The 13063-nt window shown below is 35.5% G+C and overlaps 1 protein-coding gene across 5 annotated transcripts in view; it reads left to right on the forward strand.

Annotated features, from left to right (window-relative positions):
* The window catches only part of LRRC49 (leucine rich repeat containing 49), a 44734-nt gene that overhangs the window by 27156 nt on the left and 4515 nt on the right, over positions 1-13063 (forward strand). For all 5 annotated transcript variants that reach the window (XM_071813856.1, XM_071813857.1, XM_065847208.2 and 2 more), the window contains 4 exons: positions 1848-1931; positions 5058-5209; positions 7983-8220; positions 9480-9665. In XM_071813856.1, coding sequence (XP_071669957.1) covers positions 1848-1931; positions 5058-5209; positions 7983-8220; positions 9480-9665 — 660 coding nt within the window. The remainder of the gene's footprint in view (positions 1-1847; positions 1932-5057; positions 5210-7982; positions 8221-9479; positions 9666-13063) is intronic.

A 13063-nucleotide genomic window follows, 5' to 3' on the forward strand; every position in this document is an offset into this window, starting at 1 on the left:
TAGTTTGCTAGCATTTATATTTTATATTTTAAGACTTCATTTTTTTTTTAAGTAAATGCAAATGTATTACACTATAACATGTAATTTGGATAAGCGGCTGTCACGAGGGTCATGGTTTTAGCTCTTAACATTTTTCTGTCCTATGTGGAGGAACAGCACATTTCTATTTTGCATTATTAATTACACATTTGTATTTGTGACATAAACCTGCAGTGGGTTTATTTCATGATTTTCATAGTCTCACTCTGAACTGTCCTGTTCAGGTACTGGGTTTCATTGTGTGGTATTTTGTTGTACTGGGATGTTGAAGGCCTATATCTGTATGTGGTTTTAGTTATTTATTTATTGTTGATCCTCCTTTTAACATTGACTAGTGACCTCTTGAGGTCTCTTCTAACCTGGACCATTCTGTAATGCTATGACACCAGCTACTTGGTTAATACCCTGTTCAGAAAGAACTGAAAAGCCCAGTAGCAGGAGAAGCAGCCAAAAAAACTTCACCCTCAAAAGGCCAGAAGTTGCTTTCAGAACAAAACAAAAACGAATTTAAAAAGGACCAAAAAAAAATTTTAAAAACCTAGGCTTTCCCATTAGTGTTCCAGGGAAATTCTTGCATGTAGTTGGGCTAGAGAAGTTTACTGTATCCAAAGCCTCATGCCTTAGTCTGCATTGTTTAATGTATGTATAGTAGGTTAAAGTCACGGAGGAACAATTTGGAAGTTTGTTGTTTAATCACCTTGCAGACTGATGTCAAAAGCCATGGTATGTCAGTGGGTTTCAGGGGGCTGTACACAGGTGAGAGTAAGTCTGCTGTGTGAACCCTACTTCTTATACTTTGGAAGTTCTGTCTTGCAAATGTTACTTAGGATGCTAAGTGCAAAGTTCCTGTTTTATTTTATCTTCCAGGAAGCATTCAGCCATGTGCTTGGGGGCTCTTACAGTGCTCTAAACATAGCATGTTGTGTTTATGTAGAGGTTTTGACATATCCATATGTCTTCATGGTTGATGATGTGAAAACATCATCATTTTTGTGTTCATTTTTGTTTGTTAATTTTCTTAACACAAAACTTTTTGGAAAACGAAAAGGTTGGGACAGGGGCTATTTTGAAGGAAATGAAAACACTTTCTTTATGTTCTGGGAAGATACTTTAATAGAAACACCCAAATGGCATGTGAAGTAAATCAAAATAAGTACGCTTCCCAAATATTTGTGTTGGAAAGACTCTACACTTTTTACTTCATAGTGAACATTTCTTTTGTTACTTGGAAAATACATATTCTAAAAATACTTTGCTGTGAGAGTGTTTAGACTTCTGTAAACAGGGAGCATTCAACCTAATATGGTTGTATTGCAGTATTAAGTTGCTGTACCAGGAAAAATAAGCATCTTGGTTTACATGACTTTCATTATTTAGGAATCAGTGGCTTTCTTCTTGAAACTTCTTATTGATCAGAAATAATTATAATGTACTATAGTTAACTTTGAAAATACTATTTTCTTCTGAAGTTCTCTTGCTGATTGAGAAAAGTAAGCCCCTGGAAGCAGTGTATAATGAGAAAAAACCATCTTGGATTATGATTCAAGAATAAATAGAGTTTGGCTCATTCACTCTATGTCTTTTCTTATAGCAAGTCCTACTAATTGCAAAAACTACTGCGAAGATACAGTGCACTGCTAATATTTAAAAATTTGTTGGTGTCATACTGCCCATATGCTTTATACTTTTTTCAAAGAGCTTTACAAATGCCATTCTTAAATGGCTTCATCTTGAGTATTTGCATCTAAATCTTTTTAGAACCTGATTATTTCCTCCTTTTTTGAGGCTGTTTTTCTTTTTTCATCCAGGAAGAAGAAAGACGTATGGCATCTGTTGCAGCAAGGAAGGAGGAAGAAAGGAAGCGTGAAAGCCATAGACAGGCCTTGCTTAAGGTATATTCTACGACTGTTCTAAGCTTACTGTAAGCCAGTTTACAGCAATAACCTATACCCTAATATTTTTCTGTAGTTCTTACAAATCCCAATATGCCTCTGTCTCTTTAAAGTCTGTTTTTACAGCTTAAGCAGTGCACCCCACAACTGAAACTCTCTTCAGTCAACCATGCAAGTTACACTTCAGTAAAAAACCCAAGTTGAATACATGCTTGTGACATAGTAAAAGGATGGCAAAATTCACTGTCATAAATGCACAGAAAAAGTAAATCCAGACTTTTCAGTGATTTCGGATACCTTGAACTTGTTCTCTGCTGTTTCGGATGAAAAAATGAGTGCTCTAACTGCTGCCACACAGGGTATTCCAAAGTAGTTTTTCCTTCGTTCTTTCCTGTTGTTCCTTTTTGTAGAAGGAGTTAAGCAATCATCAGAGCAGCAGCCAGACTCCAGCTGTTGTGTTTTTCAGAAGAACGCTGACCTGCCAGCCCACCGGGCCTGGTGAATGCTCACATGCATAAGATGGAGCAGCTCTGATAGGGCAGACTGAGGAGCACTCAGGAATAATCTTACAGAGCTGGGGCCCAAATAACCTGTGTTGCTAATAGGAGACCAAAATTCAAGGATCTAAGAGTATCTGCATTCCATCATTTTTCTTTTCTGCATTTTCGTCATTTTCTTTTTGTCATCTAGTAATGGTTATACAGAAAGCTTTTACAGTTTCAGAGACAGACAAACAAGCATTAGTGTATCCATGTTGTGAAGTTGCCTAGGTGCAAACATGTTTCATTAAGGGGATTAGACTGAAAAAACTTGCAGGAAGCTGTAGAAGTGTAGCAAATGTGTGTAACTCTGAAAAAGAATCCAACACAGTATGCTACCAGTGTATTAAGAGACATTTTAAGTACATAGAAAAAACCTCAAGAACCTAAATATATAAATGGACAAAAAAAATTCTATGTCTAATACCTAAAAATATGTTTTGATTTCCTGTGTATTTGTATCTGTGCATATTTTTTTTAATTTTAGATTTTTATATATATATTTAAAAAGTCTTATATACAGTATTTTTTTTAAATAGTGTCTTTGTTTTTTTGGTGTTGCCATTTGGGTGTGGGCTTTTTTGGTTGTTTTTATTTTATTCTCCTGTAATACACTGATGCATTTAAAATGTCTTCAGGTTTGAAGTTTTGATGCCAGTTCTTAGCAACATAAAGAAATAGGAAATAAATAATATTGAAAGTGTTTATTTGTAGTTCATGTTCTTAACCATATATGTAATGTTTCCTTGTAGCACAGATACTGGCTTGACAGCCTAGATTCCTCAGTGCATTTTGCTAGTGGAAACTTCCACTGGAAATAAAAAAATATATCTTTTGAATGTATAATGCTATTGTTCCTCAGATTTCAACATTAAATTGTAGATTTTGTATTTTAATTGAGGTATCTTTCTTATCTTCAAGTAGTTAAGTGTTGTAAGAGGCAAGCACCAACATCTTTTGCACAATTTGGTGATTTTGTATATCTTTGTAAATATACTCTTGTATGTTACGATTCTGATTTCTTTTACTTGTTCAGCACATTTGAATTGAAAGTATTGAATCTGCTCATAGATAAAATGCCCAGTGAAAAAATATGTGAACTATAGGATCTTCTTCATGGTTAAATTGGAAGAAAATATTTAGTGAATCATATTCTGCAATTTTTGTTGTCACTTCTCTCCAAAGTTTCTTAAAGTACACTGCAGTGTAAATGAAATTGAGTGCTCATTCAGTAGCAAACAATTGCTGTTTTCCTGTATTCATTGCGTCGCTTGCTGATACTTACCTACCCTAATAGCAGAGTTTCTCCATCTCTCTTTTTCCAGGCTATTTTTTTAATTGCTTAAAACCCCCTCCTTGGGGAAAGTTCGAAATGTACTTTGAAACGTACAGAGAATATAATTCTTTTCCAGCAGAGGCTGAACTCAGTATTTACTGGAACAATAAATAGTTATTGCTAGCAGATTCTTCACACTTCTAAAACTTGCTTTTTGTAAAGTGAATTCTTGGAAGTTTTCTAAGCTTAGTAGGAACCAGCAGCCCCCAGCCGAGGGCTGACGGAGCGGTAGAGGTGATGAGGAGACCCTCACCCTCCAGAACAAACAGTATTTTCTTTAATGTGATTGGAAGAAAATGGTGATTATTTCAACTTGCCCTGCTCTCTGTGACATGGAGCAGTGTACCGGTGAGATGACTGACTCCCAGACAATTATGTCTGGCTCGCAGAAACCCAATGAAGTGAAGCTATCAATGAAGTTACCCTTTGATATTATTTATGTTGTGCAGTTTTCATTTGATAGGAGCTCATGAGCTGGCAGCTGAACTCTTCAAAAACACCTTGTTCTTTAACCTTTCAAAGTGTACCTATATCATACACTAGAATAATAATCTATATATAGAATCATAGGTAATTGGCAGGATTTACATCACTATACAAGAACAAGTACTTAATAGACTTCTGAAATACTGGTTTATTGATAAGACCCATTTAGAACATAAAAACTACTTTAAAAAACTACTACAAAATATTTGAACTTAGGTTTGTTGTAGTCCTTGCATCTACTACAGAAGTAATTTCATACTCTGTTTTTACAAAATTTATTTTTCCCGTTTCAGAAAATAACATTTTTTCCCTCCCACAGAGTATGTTGCGGTTACTGCTGAGACTTAGAGCAGTTGCATAATTTTCTTAGCTGAAGTGCTGGGGTCACTCTGGCAGCAAGGAGAAAAGTACAAGCAGTCTGCCCTGTTTTGTGAGAGGAGAATTACAAGCAGCTCCAGACTGTCAAAATGAGACTTCTGTGCTTATCCAAAATAGACAGTTTAACTTCATTCTTTCACAAGTTGTGGGGTTTTTGTTACTTTTCTTGTTTGTGTTATGGCAAATTTTGTGAAATCATTGATTACTGGCAGCTATGCAAAGTAGCACTAGAATGACGCATGGATTTTTAGTTCACAACCACCAACCAGTACTATCATTTCTTCAGCTTAAAACGTTTTGATTAAGCAGCATATTTCTTTCAGAACAAATAAGTGTGTTGATACGGCACTGTCATAACTTAATTATGACTTTTCTATATTGTTTCAGGAAAAGAAACGGTTAACGATTTGTAATATTGCTCGTCAGTGGGAGATACAGCAGAATCAAATAGCTCTTGTGGCTTCTTTAAACCAAGATAAAGATAACGAGCCGTGTCAAATCAATGGCAGTGCTGCATATGTATTTCCTGAAGAAAGCAGGTATTTTATTGGGAAATCCTTCTTGTTCATGTCTTACATTCCAGGTTACTACTTCTCACCTCTGAGATCTCACTGTATTTTAATATCAAAAGTAATATATCCAAATCAATCCTGAAAGGAGCTTTACTTTGTGATTAAAGCTGTTGACCATTAGCAACACGTAATGTATATTAATAAGTAATGCAACAGCAACTAACTGACTAAAGAAGTGCAAGCTAAGTTATTCTGTGATTTTGCTAAATAAAGGATGGCTTCATGTTTGCAAGAAATATTAAATATGAATTCTTGAACCTTCTTAAGGCTGTTCACTTTTTTAACAGCTAAGATTGCTGCCTTCACTTGAACAAAATGAGGATATGTTGTTTATCAACAGGTTTCATAAACTGAGTGTTGAATTTACGTTCTTAGTTTGAACAGCAGCATCTCTCATTGGACTGCTTTCATACTCAGGCTATTTTAACAATAGCTGTTCTTTGACTTAGTTTTATTCCTAGGTTAATTTTTGCTAAGATAATTTTTGTATTGTTGGTTTAAAATATATTATTTTTGTGATACACTTTGTGGCTTGCTTATTTGCATCTAAACAGTGGCCATCTGGCATTCTGTATAATTTAAAAACCAAATGTAGAACTCAATGAGCAATGTGTGCATTGGATTGGCTAAAACCAAAGTAGCACACTTTCAACCTGGCAAAAGCCTGAAAAATTAGTCTGCCCAAATTCAAGAGCAAGCCCAGGTTCCTGCTGTGCCTGATCAGCACTGGAAACGTCAGGTGTGGGTAGGACGTTTTTGCCTCTCACAAACAGAACCCGTCTGAGTTCAGTCTGGTATTAGCCAGACCAGGTTTTTATCTCTAGTAGAGTGCTGCATCTTTTGAAACTGTATTTTTTCTTAGCACTTTTAAATTTCTATAATCCTTTTTGTTCTTGTGCTTCCAAAGCTTTCCCCCAGACATATGTTCAACCACTGCTTGTTGGCTCCTTGTTTTCTGCACAATTTAATTGTTAGTAATCATCCTGTGTGACCAAGTCAATGTAATTATGGTAGCTTGAGCATTGTCCTGCCAATGAACAGGTTCTCATTGCTTGAGAAATGATCTTTTTCCATGGAGTTGTAGAAAAGATCTTGGTGTAATTGTGATCTCTGCTTATGGTGGATACAGTGACTAAAGTTGGTTTATTCCTTGTAGTTTCCTGACCATGTATATTAGGATGTTTTTGCCAAATCAACAGTAATAAAATGTAATGTATGAAGTCTGTTTTGATGGGCTTGTGAAAGTTTTTGTAGTTTAACACCTGTAAAATTTGTTATAGAAATCCAAGTGGTTATTTTAATGAAACATCAAATTCACCCTCCCCAGATGTTCACAAAATAAACCATGTGCTTTATTTACATATAACACTCTTATACAAATTACAGTGCATTTGGTTTTCTGAATTGGAGACTCGGGTTTGGAATATTTTTTTCTTAGGACTGGTTAGAGAAATGAAAGTGTGATACTGATCTTTATCACTAACTTCAATATATCAGTTTAAACAGATTAATGAAGATGTTGCAATGTGTCTTATAATTAAGAAGCTGTAGATAACACTGCCATTTTTTGCCTTGAAGCTTTTTAACCCCCCTGAGTTAAAACTGACATTGATCTACTACTATGTTTTGTAATAGTGAAGAATTTCAGAAGATACTTTCAAGATGAGTGAGTAAGCACTAAAATGGCAGGTGAAAATCAGCATAGATAAGTAGCTGCAGCTTCACATGTGAAGTGATGGGCTCTCAACATTTCCAGTAAAGACTAAAATCGTAGAGTTTTGCTTGATTTTTGTCAAGAAAACGTCAGTCAACCAATCACTGGTAGTCAAAAAAGCAAAATATGTTAAAAATACTAGGAAGGTAGTAAAGAATAGAATGGTAACAATTGTTATGCAACTGCCTCAACCTGTGATTTGTGCTCATCTTGAATTGTCTGTGCACTTCAGGTCCAGTCAGCTGAGTTATCGGCTAGGAATTAAGACACAAAGAGATGAGAGTTGAGAATACATGGACGTATTGCTTGATTTTAAAATTGCTCTAGTGAATTGGAAAGCTGACATTATTTTAAATAAATACTTATCCATCCCTATTAATTAAGGATTAAGTGAGGATAACAAGCCATACATTCTTCTCAACTCTAAGCAGAATAATGAGTCCTGATGAGATAATATGACATATGGATTTGAGGAAAGAATGATACTCTTTTTCCAGAAAAAAAAAAAAAAAACACCCAAAACAACCCCCTGCACAAAACAAAAAACCCACCCAACTGTTCAGTATTGTGACTCCCATTATCCTGGACTGGTTATCCTGGTCTGTTCTTAAAGCAATTACTCATGTTGTAACTTTTACGTTTCATATGCAAACAGAACATGAAGGTGATGTTGCTTGATTAAATTTGTTGTTTGAAGTTGGTTTTAAATATCTAAAGAAATAAAGTATGTTAACGTTCTGAGCTAAAGCTTTTAAGGAGATTACCCCCTGCCCTGTCCAACTCAAATACACCCAGAGCATTTCTGCTGAAGAAGTAGAATATTTGCAATGTTACTTGACAAAAAGAGGATTTTCCAGCCCTTCATGTTTCTGAACCAGATTTGGTATGCAAATGAATGAATGCTGAGAAATGCAATCATATTTGACAGTTTGGTTTTGGTAAATGAAATAACTGTCATTAAATAGAGTGATGTTCCTGTCTCAAAATAATCTCTTTCATATGACTGCGTTTTTATTTCCTCCACAGGTCACTTGATACAATATTGAGCAGTGCAGTACAAGGCTTGTCTGTTCTTGAGTCTCATTTAGTGGAAGTGGAAGGCGACACCCTTTGCCTGTACGGTGCAGGGGCACTGGAGTGCCTGGATCGAAACTGGAGTGTTCAGACAGCTGGAGTCATCATCACAGTCTCCTTCATGTTCATAGAATTTGATGAAATTGTTCAAGTGTTAGCAAAACTGAAGATAAAATTTCCTAATTCTGTGGTAAGAAGGCCTCAGATTTCAGCTGTGTGAACAGCTATGGAACGTGTATTCTCTAATAGAACCTTATTTTGGCATAGTCACCCTTGAGCGCTTTCATATAAATAGGTACATTTTTGATTTACATATTTGCTTGGTATTATCCTACAATTTGAACTTTAATTTGCTACTTCTTAAAAATCAAGATTTTAATTTAGATTCTCACACAGGATAGTGGGTTTTTTTCAGACTGGTTATTATTTATCTTAATTTCTTTGACTTAGCTGATTATTTTTTGCTTGCAAAAATGATATGTAAATACAGTATAGTATTCTAAAATATTTTTATGGATACATGCTATCAGGAGAGCTTCATTTGTGTTGTGAGTCCAAAGATCAAATAGCTGATAGGATAAAAAGAGAGGAGTAAAATTCAAAGGGAATAGCTGGCTAAATTAGTACAGCTCTTGGAATTCCTCAGTTCTTGATGAAGCAAAACAACATAAATGAGACGTTACTTTAGTACTTCTTTTTTTTTATTCTTGGACGTTTAGATCAGTTGTTCTGAAGTAAATAATAAAACAGTGATAGATAAAGCAACTTGTTACTCAGATGATCTGCCTCTTGAGCTCCCTGCTTCTTTTTAAGGTTTTAACAGAACTTAATGGTTTAATTGAGATAGGTAAATGGGTGGGGAGCTTAAGGCAAATTTCTCTGTCTCAATGAAACAGTTGTTTCATTGTGGGGAACAGCAGAATCTCAACAAAGTTTTTATCTTCACCATCAATTTTTCCTCCTACCCCTTCCCTCAATGCTACTGTGTAGCCAAATGTACTGTGTTCACAGGAGCACTGTCCTAGGGCATGTTTCAAGGAAACAGCAGGGTGTGACTTAATGCCAGCCTGCTATGGCCAAAAAAGCAGAATATTTAAAAACATTCACTGTATTTATGTGTGGATGTTGCAGTTGCTTTACTTGCAGAATTAAAATCAACATTGCTCAAGAGTATCACTGCTTGTTGTAATATTGAAAATATTAGTGCTGTTTCTAAAGGGTTTATAAATTACTTAGGGGCTTGTAATGTTGACATTTCTAAATATATGTAATATATTGGTTGATACATTGATGTGTTTTGCTACAAAGACCTCAAATGAAGTGAGCTCAGTTGCTTCATCAGACCTGAAGACTGAGTTTGAGAAAGATTTGGGTTGCACAAAATAGGCATCATTGTGTTCACTCTTTGTTTCCTTATTTGATTTGTTGTGGTTTGACTTGTTTTCTAAGCACCTGAAGTTTAAGGAGACGAATCTTGTGACACTGCAGCAATTCAATGCATTAGCCCAGATGCATCGCCTTGAACAGCTGACAGTTGATCCTCAGGGAAATCCGGTTGTCAGCTTCACTTTGTGGAAATATTATGTTCTGTTCAGACTGAACCATTTTAATCTACAGAAGATAAATGGAGTAAAGGTAGGACAGTGTGGTGTCCTTCTTGCTATTGGGCTTACAAGAGAAATTAGCATTGTGTTTGTTTTTTTTTTTAAAGTGGATTAATTGCTAATAAAATGAGCAGAAAACTGTCAGTATCATTTCCGTACTGGAGGGGGGGTGCGAGGGGGGCTGGAAATTAAGTGGACTTCACCATAGAATTTTTTGTGCTTTGCATTTAAGTCCAACTGCACTGTGAATTAGCCAAGTTGATAAAATTCTTAGTTACCATAAGAATGTGTTGTCTCATATGTTTGCAATTGCAAATGACAATCCAAATCTATACCTGAGTGGTTGAGATTTACCTGAAGGGAAGACTTTTTATTATTATTTCTGCATGTGTTTCAGAAAAAAAAAAAATCATGGAACAAAATTAAGAACAACAAAACCTGCATGATTTTACTTGGTTTTAAGAGGCACTTCTTTACTATGCTCAAAACAACCATAGTGCTGACATTGAATACTTGTGAAAAAATGTGCATTTGATAGACTACTTAGTAATTTCCAGTATATGATTGTTTGTATTTTCCAGTGCTACAAAATGTAGCTAAAATCGTATTTTGTTCTTTAAACCTATCACAGGAAGAAGTCTGTCAAACAGATATTTTTTTCTGTGGTGTGATGATTTGTTTTTTTGGGGGTTTTTGTGTTTGTGGGTTTTTTGTTTGCATTTCTCCTTGCTTTGTACAAGATCGTTAGTGTGTGGTTTTCTGTTGGGTATGTGTTTTATGTTTAAATAAATAGAAAGTTAGGACAATAATATTGCTGTTCTTTGTACTTAGTATTACCCTTTACATTTACTCAAGCATATGAAATGGTTATTTTATACTTGGGCTTTGATCATAAAGGGAGTGAGAGTAGTTACAATGCAACATGGTCTTTGAATGTGCATTCAATTTTCAACACCAAGTGAGTGGTGTAATAGAAGTTAAGTTAGAGCAAAAATAATACATAGCTTAGTGTTTAGGTCTGGTATTTTAATTTGGTTGTCATCATCACATATGTTTTGGATTACATATTTTACTTGTTATCTGATACAGCCATAGCATGAATGTTGTGGTTTACTTGGTTTTAGTTCTGTAAAACACGTGTTAGTTGCACGGAAGAGCAGGAGTGGGTTAGAGCTCACCTGAATTAACTGCCAGGGAGAGGATGAGAACAGATGAAGGATGAAGGCAGATATGACTCACTCCAACAGCACAGTATCTGGAAAAGAAGAAAAAAGGGATAGTCAGGAATCCCACAAGAACTTTCAAATAACTTTGAATTTAGTACCTCACAAAAAATGCCCGTCACAGTTGATTTTTAAAAACAAAAATAAGGAGGTGGGGAAATAAATGAAGGTTGTGTTCTTGTGATGATCTTCAGGTCAACAAATTCAAACTTTGAAGAAAAACTTTGATTTTAATAGTGCTTGGGGATGAATTTAGTAAGTGGATTTACATGTAGCACAGCATGCTTTTTGTGTAGGGCATATATCACATCTTGAATACGTATGACTGAAGAACATTTTCATCCTCAACAAACTTTCAGCCAGACCATGTTATATGAAGATGTGCACACAGAATTTTTTTCCTAGTGTCATTAATCATTTGAAGAGTGTCATAGCCAAGCAGAAGAAAGAGAAGCACTCTGATCACTGTTTTTCATTAGTCTACAGCAGAAGTCATGGCATCCAGCTTTGTAGATATATGTAACCTTTGAAAATCAGTAGTAGAAAATCCTGTTTCAGTGTAAAGAAATGTGCTCTCAGACCTTAGATCTGCCCTAAGTAATAATCTCAGATGACAGAAAGGGAAATGTGCATATTCTGCTGTTCTGATAATTATTTGTGTGCGATGTTTGTGAAGACTGTTGTGTTGCTGGCTCTGAGGTGCATACAGTTGGGGAGTAAAAGCGATATATACTAACTAAATAAGCTAAATAAATCACATAACCCTAGGACTTTTAAGACTTGAAAAAAATTTGTATCAGGAAGCTTTTATTTTCTCCCGAGCCTCCCCCTTCCGTTCCATTTTTATTCCAGGCTAGAAACTGAGTATTCGTCTCCCTCTATCAATGACTTTGTTCCTTGGTCAAACTGTTACATTTACTAACTGTGAAGAAGCAAATTCTCTTCATTGAGATACACTATTTGAAGTTTTTTCCCAGTGATAGTAATCTCAGATTCATGAGGAGCTGTCAAGGTTTGAAGTTACTGAACTTTACAAAATGCTTTACACCGAGCAGTGTGGTGTGCGATGTAACAGATGCATCACATTAACCAAATGGGGGCCTGTTTGCTGCACTTGGCGAGAAGCAGGAATAATAGAGTTAGGTTTATGTGATATTACCGTTATAGCCTTTTTGTGATTAATGGAGCAAACAATGTACTGGAGTAAGAGAGAGAACATGAGTTTCTGTGAACTAGAGAGTGTATTCAGTGTTGCTGTCTCTGTTGACCTGGTCCTTATGCTTCTCTTAACATAAATAAATAAATTAAAATCGCTTATTTCTCCAGCAGACATTTCTGCCTGCAATGGTCTTTGTTTCCCTAGCTGCCTTCTGCTTTCTTTGTTTGAGACTTTGTTTCTGTTAACAGACTGTTCAGCAAGGCTACTAAGTAACGCTTATTTAATTTTAAGGGAAAATCTAAACACTGTGAAAATGAAATTGACTTTACAACTTACTGGCCTGTGTTTTCTGTGGTGAATATCTCCCAGTGTTATGCTGTTGCACTGTACTTTAGGTAAGGGTAGATTGTATAGTCTATAAACAATAAACAAAGATATGGTAACATCACATTAATTTGGATAAAAATTCCATTATACTCACACATTTTAATAATACAGAACACAGAAATTGTCTGGAAGTACTCAGTAAATATTGTGAATATTGAAGTTTTACTTAATAATGGATTGCTTTCAAAAAATACAAGATGAACAGAAATTAAATCTGATCCAGAAGTTAAGAAGTCACTGAGTGAGTTTCATTACCCTGTGTTATCCAGGTCAGATTTAGATGATCATAAAGATTTCTTCTGCACTCACTGGAAAGCCAGGAGTCTAGAAACTGTGCCAGCAAACTTTTGGCAGTTGAAGTCAGTTTGCAGTCTGGCCATCAGGGCAGGAGAAACAGGCCATGGTCTCCAGAGGTTACGAGCCAAGACAAACAAAAAACAAGAAAAACCACCAAAAAAATAAAACCCCTCCACCTTCTTTATACAAAATTGAAATCTGTAAAATTAATCCTGAAAATTAGCTTAAATAGACATCTGTAATTTAATGTTCACTAAGTGTAATGGAGGAACAGTTATTTTGGGGTTTTTTTAGTCTTCTATAAAGCCTTCTCTATGATGCTGCCAAAATAAGAGAGACTGTAACTTATCTTTTCAACATTGG

The sequence above is a fragment of the Patagioenas fasciata genome, chromosome 12 (genome assembly GCF_037038585.1).
Source record: "Patagioenas fasciata isolate bPatFas1 chromosome 12, bPatFas1.hap1, whole genome shotgun sequence".
Taxonomy (NCBI): Eukaryota; Metazoa; Chordata; class Aves; order Columbiformes; family Columbidae; genus Patagioenas; species Patagioenas fasciata.